The sequence below is a fragment of the Falco cherrug genome, chromosome 3, assembly GCF_023634085.1.
Source record: "Falco cherrug isolate bFalChe1 chromosome 3, bFalChe1.pri, whole genome shotgun sequence".
Lineage (NCBI taxonomy): Eukaryota > Metazoa > Chordata > Aves > Falconiformes > Falconidae > Falco > Falco cherrug.
Genome location: NC_073699.1, coordinates 71,019,753 through 71,039,636, shown reverse-complemented (window position 1 = coordinate 71,039,636; position 19,884 = coordinate 71,019,753). Strand labels below are relative to the sequence as shown.

General features: G+C 38.6%; 1 protein-coding gene across 6 annotated transcripts in view; it reads right to left on the bottom strand.

Annotated features, from left to right (window-relative positions):
• Window positions 1-19,884, bottom strand: part of CARMIL1 (capping protein regulator and myosin 1 linker 1) — a 238,805-nt gene that overhangs the window by 98,883 nt on the left and 120,038 nt on the right. For all 6 annotated transcript variants that reach the window (XM_055704622.1, XM_055704623.1, XM_055704624.1 and 3 more), the window contains 6 exons: window positions 16,582-16,663; window positions 15,144-15,243; window positions 15,004-15,058; window positions 9,312-9,484; window positions 6,917-6,985; window positions 1,899-1,992 (listed from right to left, as the gene is read on the bottom strand). In XM_055704622.1, coding sequence (XP_055560597.1) covers window positions 1,899-1,992; window positions 6,917-6,985; window positions 9,312-9,484; window positions 15,004-15,058; window positions 15,144-15,243; window positions 16,582-16,663 — 573 coding nt within the window. The remainder of the gene's footprint in view (window positions 1-1,898; window positions 1,993-6,916; window positions 6,986-9,311; window positions 9,485-15,003; window positions 15,059-15,143; window positions 15,244-16,581; window positions 16,664-19,884) is intronic.

The following is a 19,884-nucleotide window of genomic DNA, read 5'->3' as shown; positions in this document are numbered from 1 at the left end:
TCAGTTTATTACTTTCAGATGCATTCAGCCCACTGCAAAGACACAGATTTAAATAGCAGTATGGGCTGGAGGCAAGATAAAATATCTAAAAGTGCCTAACTGATACAGAAGGCTCAGTTCAGAAGTTAGACTTAAGTCTAAGTAGTACCTAAGTGCTCCTCAAAGACATGATTTGAAAATGATTCCTACTCACAGCTGCTGGTCACAACCTACCACAACTGTCACCAGCAGTCAACACACACCATCAGCCAGCTTAATGGCATGCAACATAACCCCCTAACCTGGCTCCATTAAACTTCTGTCAAAAAAACATGCTAGCAAACTGTTTACGGTTCATCAAAGGTGATGTACCTCATCTAAAAGGAAGAGAGGGTAAAACATTGGGTGGAGAGCCAGCATATTGTGAAGCAGAGACTAAGAGGGATAGTTACCTCTAAACCTGCATCAGCAGCAAGAGTGGCAACAGTCCAGCCATGCCCCACAGTAATGCACAGTTTATCCAGTTTGCCCACACTGTGTGCTGCAGAGATACCGGAGCTTGGGAAGTATATTATGTCCATCTGGTGCTGGACCAGGGCCAGGAGCACGCTCATTGTATTTAAGCTGTGGTCTACTGATGCTTACAGACCCTCCTGAGACGTTAGTCAGTTCAGGTGTCCCTGCACCAGGCATGACAGCTCAGTCCATGCGGCCAGACATTCCTGCATGCGTGGAATTGGCTGCATTCACAGCACCACTCCCAAGACTGTTACCTTTTTTTGGAGAGAACTTAACTCGTGTTGTGTAAAGGAAGTCTGAACCACACATGTTAAAACAAACTCAGAGCCCAAAAGTTTTAGCAACACTGAAATGAATTAAAGAAAATGCTCTTTGTACCTAATGGCTAATTAACACGTAGAATTTAAATCCCCATGGCCAGAAGCTTCACGATATTTTTTTCAGAGATGCATCCTCATTCTAGACGTGAATCTATCTACAATTATATTAAATGTAAGAAAAACATCCATGCCCACAATTCAGATTTTTAAAGCAGAATTTAGATCTTTTTCATGCATCAAAGAGAAAGGTGCTAACTACCAGCACTTTTCCCTGTGAGAACCACTTTACTGAAAATTCCTTTACTAATCAGGATCGTAGACATTTGCTTTTTAAATCACAGTTATCTGTAAGAACTATTTATAAGTTTTTTATGACCCTACCCTGGCTGAAGGAAAACTACTCATTAAAAAAATGTGAACTGTATGCTTTCTGATTGAGCGGGAGGCTCATTTGGAGCTCGCAAGATTTAATATATTAAAAGTCAGCTGGGAATTTTATAAGTCATGCAAGTGGAACTGCTACAGATACTGTCAACACCTCTTCACCCAAAAGAACAAGTTGGTGCAGTTGTTTATCTAGGGCAACATAGTGTGTGACTTTTATATGTACAATATAAAACACAGGCACTAAATGTTTTTATCCTCCCTCAAATTAAAGCGCATCCTTTGTCTTGTACAGCACTGACTGCACTTTTTATGCCAAAATAAAAAACACGTACCCATAATTCTATGCACATGGAAATAGCCACAAGCACATATGCAATAAACATGCCAGTTTCTAACTCTCCCTATCATAGTTAGGTATACAGCAATACAAGGTCTAGTTTGCACTTACTTAGTTACGACTTTTTGATACTACACTATTGCATTCCATCAGCCTTCACTCCAACCATTCTTTGGAATAAAACTCCCTACATGTTCTTGCAGCACTTGATTACTACATATATGCCCATGCAAATCAAAAAATCAAAGAATCTAACCTAGAATTCTTACTCAGGCAAGCATGAAATAACAGCCGCTTAAAATTATTACTTTATTTTTAGTGGTTTTAATTCTGTACGTTTGTGGTATATGCAATACCTTTTGCAGTGCCTCTTCTGTTTTCTCAGGGTTTGTTTTAAGTGCTTGGGAAGCATCATTCATCGGTATAGGCATGAATCTCAAAGTGTAATTCCTAACAAAAAATAAAAGAAAAAGATTTCTTAGTAGTAAAAGTTAACCTAACTACTGTATCTCTTTATGAAGAATAAACTAAAGGGAGAAATAAGATGCATCTAGCTTGTCCATGGAAGGTACTAAGAAACTATTTTTCACATTTGTAAGTGGAGTAACTGGAGGCATGCATGCTCCTTTTTGCTGCTAATTCTTCCTTGCCACTAGATAGTGGAGATTCTGAAAAGCAAAAAATGCAGTTAGATGGCCAGTGCCCAGTAACTGTCAATTAAAAAGGCCTAGCTGTTCTCTGTACCTTTGTGCACAAGGTTGGACGACGTTTTCCTGTATCGAAACAGAACAGGGACTATTAGTGCCTGCTGGCAATTCTATCAGATCTAAGTCTAAATGGAAATATTCAGTAACAGACAGATAGCAACTGAGACGGAGTTTTGAAAATTTACTATTTATTAACTTCTTGAATTTACAACAATTTGAAGATGCTAGATTTTTAATAAAAGCTGACAAAACAAGCATAGCTTCTCCACATTGCTTCATGCAAACATTTGCTCCCTGCATTTTACTTATTTGTTTGCAAAATATTTCTGTAGCTTTGTCCATCTGCTGTGATATGAGAATAAAGATAGGGCTTTGGTTGTGAGCCAAAATTACATTTAAACTCTGAGAACATAAATTGGCTAGCATAACACAGTTAAACCTAAAAGGCTCCATGCAGTGGTATGTCCACACACCTTCAGATTTGAATAAACAAACAAAAAAAAAAAAAGCAGGAACTTCTTAAAACCTGGAAAGGAGATTATTCTTCCTTTTTTCAATTAGTTCTAATTTCCTGCAAACATCTCTTCCTCCCACTGTCTGTCTGTTCCTCTTCCATCCAGAGCTACGTAAGTATGGTGAGAAGTCTCAGAGCACTTTAAAGTTGACAATTTCAACTGAGTCAACTCCGTTGACTTCAATGGACCCATTCCTCACTCGATGCACTAACTCCAACAACAGACACGCCAACTCCTGTGAAACTCCGAGATTCTTTCAATTCCTCTCCCACTGGCTGAGCCGCCACATGAAAACACCACTCTCTGAAGGACCACAGTCTTTTGAACTGCCAAACACACCAGTTCCTCATTGATACTACCCAATGTTTTACCTTAAATGATAACAGAAGACTTCAACGTTTCCTCCCCAATGTAAACATGGCTATGTACAGCTGTCAGTGCAGGCAGTTACTCACATGGAGTCAGCAAGGTCCCTGCCCTTCCACTGTGTCCAACTGCTTACTGCATCACAGCCAGAAAATTCACTTTTCTTTCTAGTTGTCTTGTCCTTCAGAAGAACTGCGCAAACTATACAGGCCATGTTGTCCTCATGTAATACTAAACAGTGAAGAACTGGCTGTCCACCAGCATAGGGAAAATTTTTAGATGTCAAAGATACCAAGCTCAAAGACAGATAATAATTACAGAACTTGTGAATTGCCTGACTACTACCTGGCAGGTGGGGTATTTATTTAGTTGAAAAGAAACAAAGGTAGATTTCCAAGGATCTCTGCAGCTGTCTGACATTTAATACATCCCATTCATTGACATCTGTAATTGCCAGCTCTCATGCTAGTAATTATATGCTAAATTCAATTTAGTCAAAGGCTTAGTGCACCTTCCCTCACCCACACATAGGTAGTGGAGGAAAATGAAAGGCAAGGAAATTTCATGGACATACAGTCACAAGAGGCAGAACTTCAGAAGACCACTGCCCTAAGGAAAGCTCTGTACTTGGTTTCCTTCCAGACAGACATCATTGTATCAGAATGCTACTTCATTTTAATCTAAAAATTAACCGGCTCTTGGGGAGGGGTTGGGGGGGTAACTTAAAGCTCGCTTTTCAACTTTGATTGTAGGAGCAATATTTATCTTCACACTTCATTTTTCTCTGCTTCCTTTGAAGTCTAAAATATTCCTCCATTCCTTTTATTAACACTCCACTTGTCTCATGTAACACTGTACACTACCAACTCAGTAATCCAGTAATTTTACAACACATTAATACTCTCAGCAAAATACCTGTATTTAAAGGATGCTTAATTTCAGAGAGGCGCTCAGACACTGGAAAGGATGTCTCAAAAACCTTTCTCTCCCTTAACATACAGCATGTGTGACAACTGTCCTACATTTCATCACATGTTATTTCCCTTGTAATAACTTCTGCTCCATTCATGACACACTCTTTGTCTTTGCTGTAGAGTGAGGATTTTATTGTCTATTTTTACAAAAATGGGAATAATATCATCTGTTTTGCGCGCTTAGGCATGTGAATTTCATGTCACTGCTAAGGGAAGAATTCATAGCCCTCTAACAAATTCCAGCATTTCCCATGAGATTTTAGAACTTGAAACATTTCTTCAGTCAGTCCATACAGAAAAAAATGTATTTTAGAAATTAATATGGGGCAATAACATACAGTTCTACGACAGAGTGGGCTCTAGGCTATAAAGCACACAAGAACATGCTTATTTTCATATTAAAATTACAGAGATACAAGTGCCTGTTTAATGGCAAGGCTGAATAGGATGCCTTTTCTCAAATGCTCTCCTGAACTGACACCTGTCCCAGACTCTACAGAAGATCCTCTTAGCATCTCGCATCAGCTGGCTGGGACACCCCTGGGGCAATTCTGTCAACAGCCATGCTCCTGGAATTCCCTTGTAGAAACAAGGTTTTCACACAACTATGAACAGATGAAGAAAAGCTGGGAGGAGGGGAAAAAAAAACCCCAAACAGTCTTCAGATTACTTCAGTCTGGTTTTAAGTCTTTTACTACCCCTCCCAGTTCTCCTCAGCCTCCTCATCATACTATGAAAGCCTAGCTTTCTCCTTTTTTGTGGTTTAGTATGATTATTTTTCCCAAGAACAAATTCCAAGCAAAATGCACAACACACATACCCACAAGCATCTTCAGTATGAGCAACGATTCTTTCCTACACAATATTGATGGTTTCACATATTTTTAGGAAACATAGGGTGGAGGATGTTCTCAGTAAGTCTTTGAGATGGACTGCTTAAAGGCTAATTGTTTTCAGCCAGTATTGACAGTCCCCCTCCTGCAAGTTTAAACTCTTGTTGCTTGTGGCTTAGGTTGTGATATTATCAATGGGTTTCACAATTTTAAAATGTTAGAAGAGACATAAAATTACCTCAGTATTGAAGCTAAACAAATGAGATGTCACCTCAAAGTGCACTGTCACACAATTATCTGTAGCAATTTTTTTTTTTTTCTCCTTAGATTATTTGGTTTTGCCTTCGGATTTTCCCCTTCCTTTCTAATTACTTATCCAAGCACTTCAGAACAGAAAAGTTACAGGATCATAGAATCATTTAAGTTGGAAAAGACCTTTGAGATGATCCGAGTCCAACCGTTACCCAAACACTGCCAAGTCCACCACTAAACCATACCCCTAAGCACCAAATCTACACGTCCTGTAAATGCCTCCAGGGATGGTTACTCAATCCTGGGCAGCCTCTTCCAATGCCAGACCACCCTTTCAGCAAAGAAATTTTTCCTAATATCCATTCTAAACCTCCCCTGGTGCAACTTGAGGCCATTTCTTCTTGTCCTATCACTTGTTATCCGGGAGAAGGGATTGAGCCCCATGTTGCTACACCCTCCTTTCAGGCAGCTGTAGAGAGCAATAAGGTCCCCCCTGAGTGTCCCTTTCTCCAGGCTGAACAACCCTGGTTCCCCCAGCCACTCCTCATGAGACCTGTGCTCCAGACCCTTCACCAGCTTCGCTGCCCTTCTCTGGACATGCTCCAGCACCCCAATGTCCCTCCTGCAGTGAGGGGCCCAGAACTGAATGCAGTATTTGAGGTGTGGCTTCACCAGCGATACTAACCAGAAAATAAATTTATTTTCTTTTCTACCAGACTCTCATAAATGTACAAGCTATTGCTTTCTAAAAGAGAAATGTCTGTAAGTTGAGAAATAACCTTTGCAAATTATTATTCACTACTATCAATGGAATCACTCGAAGATGATTTGCTTAATTACACATCGTTTATATAATTTCCCCCATCAGTGCAATTTTGAAACCAAGTATATAAACTACAACAGTTCCATAAAACAAATAACTTTATAAGCTCTAGCCCCATGACCCCTCCAAGGGTTAAGATGCTCCCCTAAGTAGTTACAGTTTTGCAAGACATTTCTTGTCTAGAAACTACCAATTGTATGTTACCTTCACCTTCTACAGACAGCCTTTGTTCCCATCCAAGGCATTTAATGACATGAAACAACCGCAACTGCTGCTTAATTTAAATCTGTAATTTTTTCCTCTTAAGAAAAGTAATAATAACATATAAAAAAAAAAAAAAAGAGATGGAGATGGAGAGAGATGAAAGTAATTTAGCATCTATCACTGGTAAGGGCTACAACTGTAAGCTCAGGGAAGCAAAATGACCCAGGCCACAGCGATTACAATGAATAATCATGGTTCTGTAAATCATCACTATTAGTTTCAGTTTGCTGGGGGAAAGAAAAAAAAAGTCAGACCACAAAGGCATGCTTCAGTAATTTTCTGTTATTATATACAGCTTCATTCACTGACTAGAATAGAATTTCTGCATGCTATCAACACAAGAGAATGAATAAAAAGGGAAAATATTCCCAAATTCAGTATTTTAATTCTAATAGCATAACTCAACAGCCTCAATGCTGATAGTACAGTATGGATGAAAGAGCCACAGAGCCTTTTCCCATCCTTTTGAAGGATGTGAAGTCATAAATTTTCCTTTAGATTAAGCACCCTGGTGTTTAAAATTGAGAGCACTCAGCATCTTCAGATCGTTCTGACTGTGGTGAGAACTGCAGCTGCTCAAATCATTCAGGATCTAAGTCTTTGGCCTCTTCATCAGTCATTCAGTTGCTTGAGAACTTACTTTTCCAGTGCCACAGCTATGTCCTGGAAGCCCTGGGCAGTGATGTTATTCTTGTCCCATATTACAGTTCTGAGAAGTGGGAGGGGAAGAGAAAGGCAAAAAAAAAAAAAAAGTTAAACAAGAACCACAAAATAAATCTATATTGAAACATTGCCTATGAAATTAACACAGTGCTGTATGTCCAAAACTGTATAGTGGAAGGCAACATTTAAAAAACCTGTCTTCAGTTACATGCTAAAGCCTTGAAATGATAGAAGTTAGGGACAAAGGTACTACAAAATTCAGTTTCCTTTTCTTTAAAGGGGACTCTACTACATTTTCCATCATTAATGTAAGAACATAGCTTTTCTGAAATACAGTTATTAGAAATATTTGGAGATAAAATTCCAGCTTTTTCCAGGAATAGCATCAAAAGTAAGTTCAAAGGTCTGCTTTGTGAGTCCACACTGAAAACTAAGAAAACTGCAGTAAATGATCAAACTCTGTTCTACATAGGCTATATAGCCACAGTTATAGAAAAGGGTATTAAAAAAATTAATGCTGATAGGTGGCCAAAATTTGGAAGCTACTGTATATTTAATTCTGTATTACCTCATCACACAGTGCCTGTGATTCCACATGCAACATAACTAGCTGCTGATATAAGCCATTAGGTTAGGTGCATAAATTATAGCTCTTTTGAATACACAACAGCAATAAGAGTGATCAAGCCTTACCCCTCCTCCCCTAATTTAGACCACTCAAAGGAGACTGCCTGGCAATTTATGAACAGGTTCAAAGATCTCATTAATAGTCAGAAGAGGCAGTCAAGCGGATAAATCTTGTTTGTGCAAGAGCACTAGTTGTAGCTGTTCTTAAAAAAAAGTCAAAAACAAACACAGATTTCTGGTGTTTAAAAGAAAAAGTTGGCAGGGTTTCACAAGTATTGACATCCTTCTGCTGTTGCAGAATTATCCCTTCTTTTTGTTAGATGGAATGGGGGGTAAGGAAGAGAGGAAAAGAGATTCTACACTTGCTCTGCAAAGATCAGATATGCTTAGGGTCAAATCTTGGGATATTTTTATCATTGGAAAGCATGTTTGTATTTCCACCTGGATGTGATTTTTTAACATTTTAAGCAGAACAAGTTACCATTGCCTTATTCTGTTTGCAATCACACCGCGGACTGTGGTTACATTATGTCAACTGTGACACTCAGTGTACTGTGAAACATTACAGTCTGCCATCTTAAAAGCCGTCAAAGGCTTTATTTCTTCAGGTACTGTGGTCATTTCATTTTAATACACTCAAAAACCCTAAGCCACCTCTCCAGTGTTTTCTTGACATTTTCAATCTTCTGTTTGGGCATAGAAAAGCAAAGACCAGGACCACTGCTTCTGAACAAAATATCCAGGACTGCTCTGGGGAATTTTTCATCCCCCAGGGAACAAATGCTTGGAGATCAAGGACAAAGCGGTCTCTTCACACAGACAGTACACTGAGGAAGGTTCATCTGCACAGTCTGACAAGAGGAGGAGTCAGGATTAGCTTTCCTAATGATGGTGACATATTTAGAGGTGTCCCCATCCAGATTCATGCTGATTGAAGGTTTTACTGTTTGCTAATCACATGCTATACAGAAAAAAAAAAGCGATGCTTTCAAGCCATCAACACCAGACATGACAAAAAGCCATGAAGTTGTTGGGCAGATGGATTTGCGGAGAAAAGAAGCCAAGGTCCATCAGCACTGTAGGCAGGGGAGAGGGGAAGGAGGGATTGTCCATGCTGCTACCCATTCTGAATTCCATGTGTTCTTAGCTCTCCTACAAACTATACTCCAGAAGACACAGAATAATTTGCTTTAATTTCCCAAACAAGTATCAGAATTTTCTCTGCTGGGAAGGCCTTCAGTAGAAGAGAGAGAGCAGAACAGAAGAGAGTTGCTAAGCACTGGATCAGGATTCCCAGAGACACTGTAGAATCCCTGCACTTAGAGGTCTTCAAAACCTGCCTGGACAAGGCCCTGAGCAACCTAGTATAGCTCTAAAGTTGAACCTGCTTTGAGAAGGACATTGGATTTGATAACATCCAGAACTCTATAACAAGGTATTATTTTTTTCTATGATTCCAGAAAATTTAGAGTGTTCTTGTTTCATCAAGAGGTCTTTCTGTTTAAATTTAGAAAAATGTAATTTTCTGCAGTTTCAGTTATGGAAACCTTTTTTGCAGAGACCATTTGCTTCTCTTATTTGTTTGTTTGGGTTTTTTTTAAGAAAGGATGAGAATCTTTCCAAATGGAGATACTATGAAGTGGCTGTACCTATAACGGCTCTGAAGAGAAACAGCTTGAGAATAAGCCAACAACTTCAGTATTATTAAGCCATTCTTTCTTTTACTGCAAACACATTTCCCTTACCTGAGCTTAGTGTTTATCTGTAGGGCTTTTGCCAGCATCTTTGCTCCCATATCTCCCATGGCATTTCCACTAATATCCACTTTTGTAAGAGAAGTATTGCTGCCTAAGGCATTAATAATGATGGTGACCTCAGTCTTCAGCTTGGAATCTGCGAGGGACAACGACTGCAGAGGCTGTGGAGCACAGAGAAGCCACTGATAACAGCAACTGATAATGCACTCATTCCTCAAACACCAACCAAAAGAAGTTACAGTTCGCCAGATTCTTGGAGACAGCAGTAAGCATTAAAGATTTATTTCTGTGTTTGCTGCAGATCCTACAACACGTGATAAATTGGGAGTCAATAACTTACAGCACTAGTGTCAAATACATACACACACACAAATTAAGCTGCAACACCCTGAAAAAAAACCCCAACATTTTGATGTGACAGTGCCTCTAATTTCTTGCGTTGTATTAAATAAAAAATACAACAGGAACCAAAGAGGCAAGACATCAACAACCAGCTTTGCAAAACAACCTCCAGTGTTGAGTGGATTTTGCTTAACCAGCACGCTTCCCTGTCAGTAAGAAATAAAATTATTTAGTACTCCCCTCCTCTCCCTCAGAGAGCTTTATCCAACGGCAAATTAGGATCTGAGACATTTTTAAAATAAACAACAACAAAAACCCCTTAAACTGTATTGTTATTGTTAATTCAACTTTAGGAGTGATTTTACATATCTGTTCCTTCAACTAAGGGCTTGGACATTTGGGAGGAAAGAGACAGAAAACTGTAGCAGTTCTGAAAATAAAAACACTAAGAAGAGTACCTATTAAAATAAGTCAATGGACATTATTCACAGTGGTGTTCTGAACACCTCTGATTACAATATCTTTACTACGTAACTTTTAAATACACTATGTTAAATTGAAACTACTTTAATGGGCTTTGGGCAAGTCATGTTCTAAGCCTTAAGAAAACCTCTTTTAAAAATGCCTGTATTCCCTCCATTCTCAGTGTCCCAACACTCAATGGCAGGAGCTCATTACAGTCTATCCATCACCATGCCTTGCAGAGGTATTGCAGCTGCTAAAATTGTAATTTGTCTTTGCTGATGTAAGAGAACTCCACAAAAAATTTCCCTTAAGTGTGAGTTCATAACATAGAAGTGTATTGTCATTATATACCCACTTAGGTGCCTATTGGAAGATGAATCTTAGGAGCCTAAAATCTCCAAATTGCCAGTCAGGGAAAATCAACATCTCATAAGGACAAACCATGGCACCTACATTAGATGCCTAAAGCTTAGATTAATATAAATAAACCAGCTGAATTGTGCACACCTTCCAGGGTCCAAGATGCTTGTATGGTACCTGCTATACAATGGGACTCTAGCCTCCAGATACCACTGGATTACAGTGATAACCAAAAAGCTTGTAACAATAGGAAATACACTTATAAATGAGGAAACGCATAAAAATTTGGAGGCACAGCAGGTTTATAATTAAAAAGTCTAACAGTAACACAAGCCACATGCTGGTTTTATTTTAAATGCAAGTTATTAAATTACTGTGTTAATTCCCTTAATCTGTCTATGTTTCCCCATTTTATTATGTTATGTACCCTAAAGAATATTAGCATCGCATTAGAATGGCACTTAAGAGCTCTTGGACAAGTTTGAGACCACCTCCTGCAACAGATTCACAGAAAAGCAGCACTATGCAGCACTTGCACAGAAATCGGCAATGACCCTGTCAAAGTGAACTTTCTTCTGTTTCTCATGTGTCGCTTTGGAAAGGGGCATTCAAGTAACTTAGCTGGATGTGCTCCCTCCCACACAGCAGTTTTTCTAAACCTCAAACACCCTCCCAGGAAAGGATTTCTCACCTCTCATATTCCAACATTGTGGAAAAAAGAGTGTATTATCGAAAACACTCCTGCATGGATTGACATCTATGCATCATTACTACCACATATAAAATACGCATGTAGCACAGTACAGCACCTGCTATATTAGCAGTGTCTTTAAAGTGGATGAACTGCTAGTTTTCTTGCAGAGCTAGCCTTATATCATTTGCTTAGTGAGCAAGGAGCAAAGACCTCTGGACTCACCTGGTGCCCTGAATGCAAACTACAACCAGAATATAACTGTATGATTAAACATACAGGCTGCTAAATATTCATCAAGTTATCTGACCATTACATTAAAAAACACTAACAAAAAAAAACCTAACAAAAAACCCCACCAAATCCAATCCCTCGACAAATAGGGGCAATACTCTGCATAGCCTACGAACACTTATTTCTTGTAACAACAGTTTTAGTTAGATAGTGAGAACACAGAAGTCTGACAAGCACTTCAGTGTCCCTGCTGCAGAAAATAAATAATTTGCCAATACAGCGAAGATGCCTTAACACAGTCTTTTTAAGGAAGGGAATTCTTAAAGTAAAGAACAGAATCAGAAATTTATGAGTGTATTCATTGATTTTGTCATACTCCTGCTGGAAAGAATTTAAGAAGTAAATCAAGCTAAAAACCCTCAAAAGGCCAGTTCTGCAACAAACACTAACCTGACAACTAAAGACACTCAGCACTGTAGTAATTCTCTGCACCCATGCAGGAGTGACTACCGCTCTGAGTAACAATACAATGTACCTGCAGCGTAACATCAATTTTTGCAACAACAACAAAAAAAGACACAGCGAGAACACATTATTATAGCCTGCACAGTAAAGCATCTACTTAGAGAAGAAATAAAAAGAACCCCCAAAAAAATCAATCTAAATATTACATTATTGTTTACATTAAACACCTTGCTGTGTAGGTTACTACTACCGCTTTTAAATTGTGTAGGATTATACTTGTGTCTAGCTCTATTTTTACATTCATAAAACCAAGCTACTGATCACTTAAATAATTTTACTCATGACTCGCATTAACACAGCAACGGTTCTATTTAAAGTGTGTATAAATACATGAAAATACATGGAGGAACATTTGGTATATGACTATTTTAGATTAAAGCTTCTTTCAAGCTTTCCATGCAGCTAATACACAGTTCCTAAAGTGTACCAGCCTGCAGGCAATATTGATCAAGCAGTATGCTCCGGGCAACATCATACCCTGCTCTCTCCAATTCCATCTTAATTTTTTAATGTCCTCTGGCCATAAAAGCATAGTAATGGTAGAACAAAGACCACCCTAAGATTCAAACCAGATCTCAATACCTAGAAACTTAAAGTAATTTTCTAAGCATCGAGGTACAGTGAGGACAATCCTAGGCAGCTCTCTGCAACACATGCTTTTCCCATAGCGCTACAGAGTTTATGGCCTCCGCTAGGAGATGCTTCAGAGTGATCTTAGCACCTGATGAGAATGAAATCAGATCCCTTCACTGAAGAGGATTAACAAGAGAAAAAAATGTGGGGAGAGAAGGTAACACCAACAGGATCATATGCTATATCCCAAAGGTTACTGCATGACATGAAGGAGACACAGTTATTTTAAGTACCCAAATAAAATAACTTTCTGGTGGATTATTTCATTGTGAAACTGTTTGAAAACAGTATAAGACTACAGAGCACGTTGTGTAGGTTAGCTCAGGAAAGATGTGGTGAGTAAGAATTACAGAAGCACATCTGACCACCGAGTTGTAAAAAAGGCAAGAAAAGGAACAATAGCTGAAATCACCCATGGGCTGAAAAGAAATGGAGCGCAAGAAGTTGAAGCTGATGATGGAAGGGAGGGAGAGCTGTGAGGACGATACATCCAAAATTTAGCAGCTACTTCTTCTTATGATCTGCAAGCTTCAAAAACAGAAGCCAAGGAAGATAAACAGATGGTTGTAACACCTAATAGAGACAGTAAGGCAAAAGGTGGATTTTTTTATCCTTGAGAACGGATAATATGAACAGGACAGTAATAGAAATATGAAAAACCCAACAGAATGTTTGAGATGATGGTTTGGATACTGAAAGGTCACAAAGCATGTTGAGGTGTTTCAGGATATGGCCTGAGTACGAAGGAACGTTCACCTACAAAAGAGCAAAGGGATGAAGGAAACTGAGGGAAAAAAACCACTAAATTACAGTACTTGTGATTAATCTGGTTTCACGTAACAGTCTTCCAGATAGCTGTGAAAGATTAAGCATGAGATACAGGGCAGGACAGAGACAAACGTCCAAAGAGAGGAAGCAGGTTTTATCTGATTAAATGATAGCCCTCTGTATAGTATCAACAGGAACATGAGAGAAGGCTAAGACAGTTCCACAGCATTCCCTTTAGAGACAAGCTAGAAGAGATGGTCACACACCACAAAATGAAAAGACTAGTTTGGTACAAGTAGTAGTTCAGAGATCTACCAATACACCCCTTAAGCATGGTCCTCCGTCTGACTTGTGCAAACAAGGACTTACAGCTTTCATTACAGACGCTAACTCAATTAGAATCAGCTCTGGTACTTGTAAGCAGCACTTCACTGTGTCGCACTGACATCCCATGTTTTAAAAAATAAAGTAGGAGGTAGGCAAAGAATCAAGGAAAAACAGTACCACTAATCCCAATTAAGAGTACACAGAGAGGAGAGAGGACTAGTTTAACAAATCATTTCAAACACAACTAAGTGGTAAGAAAAGATGAACACAGAATATGGGTCTAATGAACCTGTATGAAAGCAGACATCGAAAACCCTGGTACAAACCGCTCCTCTGAATTGCAAGGTACAGACACAGATGGGAGAAGAAAGCAAGCAGGTAGCGCGGAGACCATGAACTTGTAGGTGAGACAATAAAGACAAGAGGAATAGCAGGTGTTTAGACAACTGAACTCTACAGTCAGCTATTTCTGGAGAATGAGGAAAGCAGAGCTTGCGTGTTACTTGCACAGGAAATAAAGGACAAAGAAAGGACTAAGAACAGATGAATAAACGTTGACAAGCGTGAGAGCAGCAGCACATCTTCCCTTCTAACCAGAACTAGGATGCCAAGTAAGGCAAGAACACAAATCCAACCACACAAGTCATTCCGAGTCAGGCATGAGGGTGGAAATTAGGAAAGTGGGCAAAGATCCCGGCAAGGCACTCTAAAAGGGTTTTATGAAATGGCTGCTGTGATTAATGTACTAGAAGAACTAAAGAGCAGCACAGTGAACAGTTTATTTGCATCTTTTGAAGGAGAAAGGAGCTCTGGGAGATCACTGCAGTGACTTCGCATTTTGCCAAGCAAAAAAAAAAAATGCTAATACCCAAGAACAGCTATCAGGAAATAGTGCATTCTATTAGTTTTTTAAAAAAAACCAAAAAACACAAAACCAAACAACATCAAATAAAAATCCTGTTATTGAAGGAGTATCACCACTCAGAGAATGCTACCATTGTAACCTCCTACCAGGACACAAAAGTTTTGAAGACATGTGCCTACAGAGCTGTATAATTTAGACCTAAAGCAACTGGGTTATGCACATCCAACTATTTAGAAAGAAAATTTTTCAACAAGCAAGGATCCGAAGACTGTTCTAAGAAACATTCACCTACATGTTCCTACATAATCCAAATTACTATTTGAAAAAAAAACAAAAACAAAACGTTGGATGTGTCTGTGCAGGATCATAATCAAATCTTATGCAGCAAATTAACACATTGAAGAAAATAATCAGAAATAGGTTGTGAGGATACAAATACACATGATGATAGTAGGCAGAAGGATACTCACTGAATCCTCGTCTTGAATCATCTGAACTAAATTATCAAGTACTGGAGTGAGATTTCTGAGGGAAGAAAAGTTAGGAAGACTGTGAAATCAGCAGCTTCTCCTTATCCAGTCTCGTTATTTAAAAGAACGAAAAGCCTTACTTGGATTTCATGTTGTTAAAGTTTTTGCCTAAGGCCAAGTGTCTTATCGATCGGTTTTTACTAAGCCAGACTACAAGGGTTGAGAGGTCAGATTCTAGGCCTGTAAAGAATCAGATTAGATCAAGAATTACAACACATTTTCACAAAAGACTCAGACAGGGTCCAATTATTAACACTATATTCATTCAAATAACTATACTGGTATAATTTCCATGAGCTCTAGAAAAATTTCCAATCTTCTATTTTTAAATCTTTTTCTCTTTTTTTGCCTGTTTTTCTATGAGAATAAATGCTTTCTCTAAAATGAACTCTTTAAATCTCCATTCTCATTAGCCATTGAAGACACCTCTCAAACACAGACCGGAGGCATGGTCCCTTATCCATAGTCCAACCACCCAAGTAGTTCCTTGCATTGTCAGGCAGAGTTTAAGGTTCCTTTGAGAATTCTGAGACCAGGCTAATTGCTATTTAGTCTTAGTAGGGCTGTGTACCAACAAGGTCTCAAAGCCTTCAAGTGCAAAAAGGCTAACATAATAAGCTATGAATAACATGACCTAAAAAAGAAGCCAAATTTTATTCTACTGCCGAGTAAGAAAAGTAGCTTGCTATAGTATTGTACTCCCAAACTACTAGTGTGTTTGAAGAGTCCACTAGTAATATTACAATGACTTAGGATCCAGATCCACAGGATAATTTAGATGTCAAATATCTTTACTTTTTCATAGTAATAAATCTGTTTACATAATTGGGCTGAGTCCCAATTATGAGTAGCTCCCAAAGCTTTCCCCTGGCTAAGCCATCCCACCTTTCTTGGGCATTCAACTACACTGAGAATCTCTTTCTGAAATACTTTTGCATCTGGCTGTTAGAGGGGCAAACAGCAGGTGAATTCTTCCAGTTCATACATCTACACTGGAGTCTGCAAGATGAGAAGCCAGCTGGCATTCCCAGCTACAAAGCACAGAGCCTCCAAAGCAGGAGTAGTCCAAGACTTTACCAAAGACAGGCCTTCCCTGACCTGAAGTTGGTTGACTGTTTGCTTCAAATTTCACTCTCACTTCTTCAGTGTCACAATCTCAGTTTCGTTCTGTACCTGATACTTTCCCTTCCTTCTTTCACTGAACTTTCATTTCCCATTTAAATTCTCATCCTCTTGTACTTAAACCCACTTTCCTCTAGATCTGACACTTGCTGCCATCAATTTATTCTGCTGTTACATTGATCTCAAACAACAAACTTCTGGGGGTACCGTTAGCCTATTAACATTTCTTACACACTTTGTATCAATAGGAGTTCTTCGTCTGAGACATTTCCATAATCAATATCACCAATAATCATAAAGCAAGAATGACCATCCTTGATTACTTTCAGCAGAAAGAAGAAGCATTTTACAGATTCTCAACTTGCATGACCCTCCATTCCTGTTCTGTGTACTTACCATTGTCTGAAATATCTAGGCTGGTGATATTGTGTATTTCTGCTATGCATCCTTCCAAGACTTGTGCACCTCCCGATCTTAACTAGAGACAAAACATCATCCGTTTTTGCAAACTAGTTATGGTTTCAAGATCACACAGAAAACAGTGGTAGGAGCTTTGTGAATACAGAAGGCACTACCAGCAGCCAAACCAACAGCAACAGAAGAAATTATAGCCATCAAGGTGACGGCCTATGAACACTTTCCTACTATTCTCATCCTTCATTCTCAGTATTTGCCATAAATGAGAAAAGGGACTCTCTTTCCTTTCTCTTAAAACTACTGCTCAGCAGTTAAATCGGGAAAAGACTTAAAATTGTGTAAACACAATGAATCCTTTAGCACTTGTGCCAGGCAGTGACTGCAGGACTTTGGTGTGGGTTCTCTACATGAAAGGACCAGGACATTTCCAATGTCCCATGAGAAAAATAAACAAACTTAGCCCAGCCTATAAGCATGCAACACTGCCACCCTTGAATTCAACTACAGTCAAGTCTTAAAGTATGCATCTTCCTTCAGCTCTTAGCACAATACTAGGGTGCCCAGGTCAAAGATGAGTAGCAAGTTATATGAAAAAACCCCAAACCCAACAAAATTATGTTTTCCTGTTATTGAAAATTTAAATAATTCAATTGTAAAATGGCCACAAAAGACCATAAACAAGAGAAATCAGTAATTTACATTATTCTTAATTTTAAAATAGGCATAAAAGAGAAAAACAGCAACAATAACAAAAATGCCTAGCTAGAAAGTATCAATTATGATATTATTCATCTGAAATATTACATTAATGTAAAAGAAATGTCAGGATTTAATGAAAAAACAATGAAATGGCCTAGGGGAAAAATCAGCATTAAGAATCAAAGTTATGAAAACTTACACACTTTTTCACTAATGCTACTGAATTAAACAATGCAACATATCTTTTTTCCAAAGAAGGAAAAGCATTTTCTTATTTATTGCAGCTATGCAAACTATATAAAGTGCATTTCACTTTATACACATCCCCAGAAAATGACTTTGACAAAAGAGGGGAAAAGTTCTACAAAAATTCTATTTTCACATTTTCCATTTTCACTTTCCTTGCTTAAAAGAAAAAAGAAAAAAAAAAAGAAAAGTTTTTTTTCAAACATGAAATAGTCTTTTCACTTCCTGTGCATAAAAAGTAAGTAATATTTTACATAGCTGACTGACTTGGCTAAATATCCTGAATCAACCTGCTGATATTTCTGTAAATAGTCCCTTTTATCCATACTATAATTAAAGAACCACAAATGCCTTCTAGAAGGATTTTCCAATAAAGACTTGATTTGGCAGTTTTTAGAAAGCTTGAACTATGTCATTGTTTAACAGGCAGCTGAATAACTTGGCCTGAGCATTGCAAGAATAGTGGTGATCAAAGACAACATCTAAATCATAAGTCTCATCTGGAAGCGTAACAGATATAGAACATAAGGGCACCTTGCCTCTTCTGCATAAAATAAAGCCTACCAACCCTTCACCCTATCCTCTCAAGTGGCCAGATTAAAGTCTGTGGGCCAGAAATAGTGCAATTTTAACTAAAATTTATTTTTGTAAAGCATTTGTAACATTTGGTGTATGAATGCCAAAATCACTCAGCTTTGCTCTCTGCTGCTCCCTCAGCATGGGCCACCACAAGACAGCCATCGTATACAGTGTCACATCTATTGTTGCAGAATATACGGAACTGGCAGAATATATGCAGTCTTGGATTGGTCGTTGGTATGGTAAAGGTTCTACAAACTAAAATGATACTCACAATAGAATCCAAATGCTTATGCTATATATATACTTTGAGAGTTGAAGTGGACAATTCTTCAGGAGCAGCTTTCAACCTTGTACCAATAACTCTATATTCAACATTTTAAATACACAAGTTTCATGTGCACAAATGGTGTTATCTATTTAATCTGAGGGTGATGGTAACTTGACTTTCAGGATCAAAATTTATTGCAATTGCATTAAAATAATATATATAAAAGCAGAGATTAATTGAAGGGCTATTTCATCAATGTGAATTGTGATACTAAAAAAACCCACAACCATCTGCAACATCTCCTATATGACATACTTCTGAGACTACAAAGACAAGCTCTTATTCAAATTATGAAGAACAACCCTTCAACAATTAAAAATGCCAAGCATGTTCAAAGCTATAAGGTACCAATATGGGAAGGGCAAACAAAGCTGCTTACTGATTTAACAATTAAGTTAAAGCACGGAGGGTACTTACACAGTGACCAAGCTAAGGGAAGCAGAAGGGAAAAGAGTGAAATACATCAGTGCTGAGCAGGTAGAAATAAAAATGTAATTTTCATAGTAAAAATAATAAAAAAACAACTAAACAAGCGATATAAAATGATTAAGCTTGGAGTTAATATACCAGAAAATTATGAGAGCAAATAAAAAGTGGTGGGAGAGGGAAGGAACACAGCTTTATCCTTCCATAGTAAAGTACAGCTTGCCTGATGAAGGGAAGAGGAGGGCAAAGCTGAAGCATCAGCCTTCTAGCCTCCTAACAGCGTGTGCTTGCAGGAGCTGGGAGTAGTGACAGTCACTAGCTCCGAGCTTCCCATGACTGTTTCGGGGTGCAGATCACCCTGCCAAGCTCACATCGGTGGAGCAGGACTTGCAGTGCTGGGCCCACTGAGAGTACTCCCAACTCCTGGCACACCAGCTCCCTGCTGCTGGAAGCACAACTTCTTTCCAAAGCACATGAGAATGGAAAAAGCTGAGTGACATGAAAAAATGTTAAGGGAAGGATCTAAGGAAATGCTCTCGGTTTGGAGGGACCAGCTACAGGAACGCAATACTCAGTTGGGCACAATTCCTTCTTTTCTATCATGAGAATCGGCCACGACCACATGTGCTTTGGTATCCAATAAAGCCCCTCAAAGGGCTCCTCCATATGCCATCCTGGGGGTTATTTAATGAAAGGATAACATTTTCACTCCTGTCAACCCTTGTTGATTTACATGCTAATTTATACTCTCATTATTTGTGTTTGTGTTTTATTAACTTATCCCTTTAAGGTTATGATTACAGGACTTGATTTTTTGTTACTTACAATACTCCTCCTTTCTCCTTCCTCCCTCTGAAAGATTATCACACATCTGATCTCTCTACTCAGAAGTCAGCAGCATGTGTACTTGACTTGAAAGCTTTTCTATTTGGAATTTACATGTAGTGCTCTTCAAAGTAATACCACTTTTTAAAAAGCATAAAATATCAAAACAACTATGA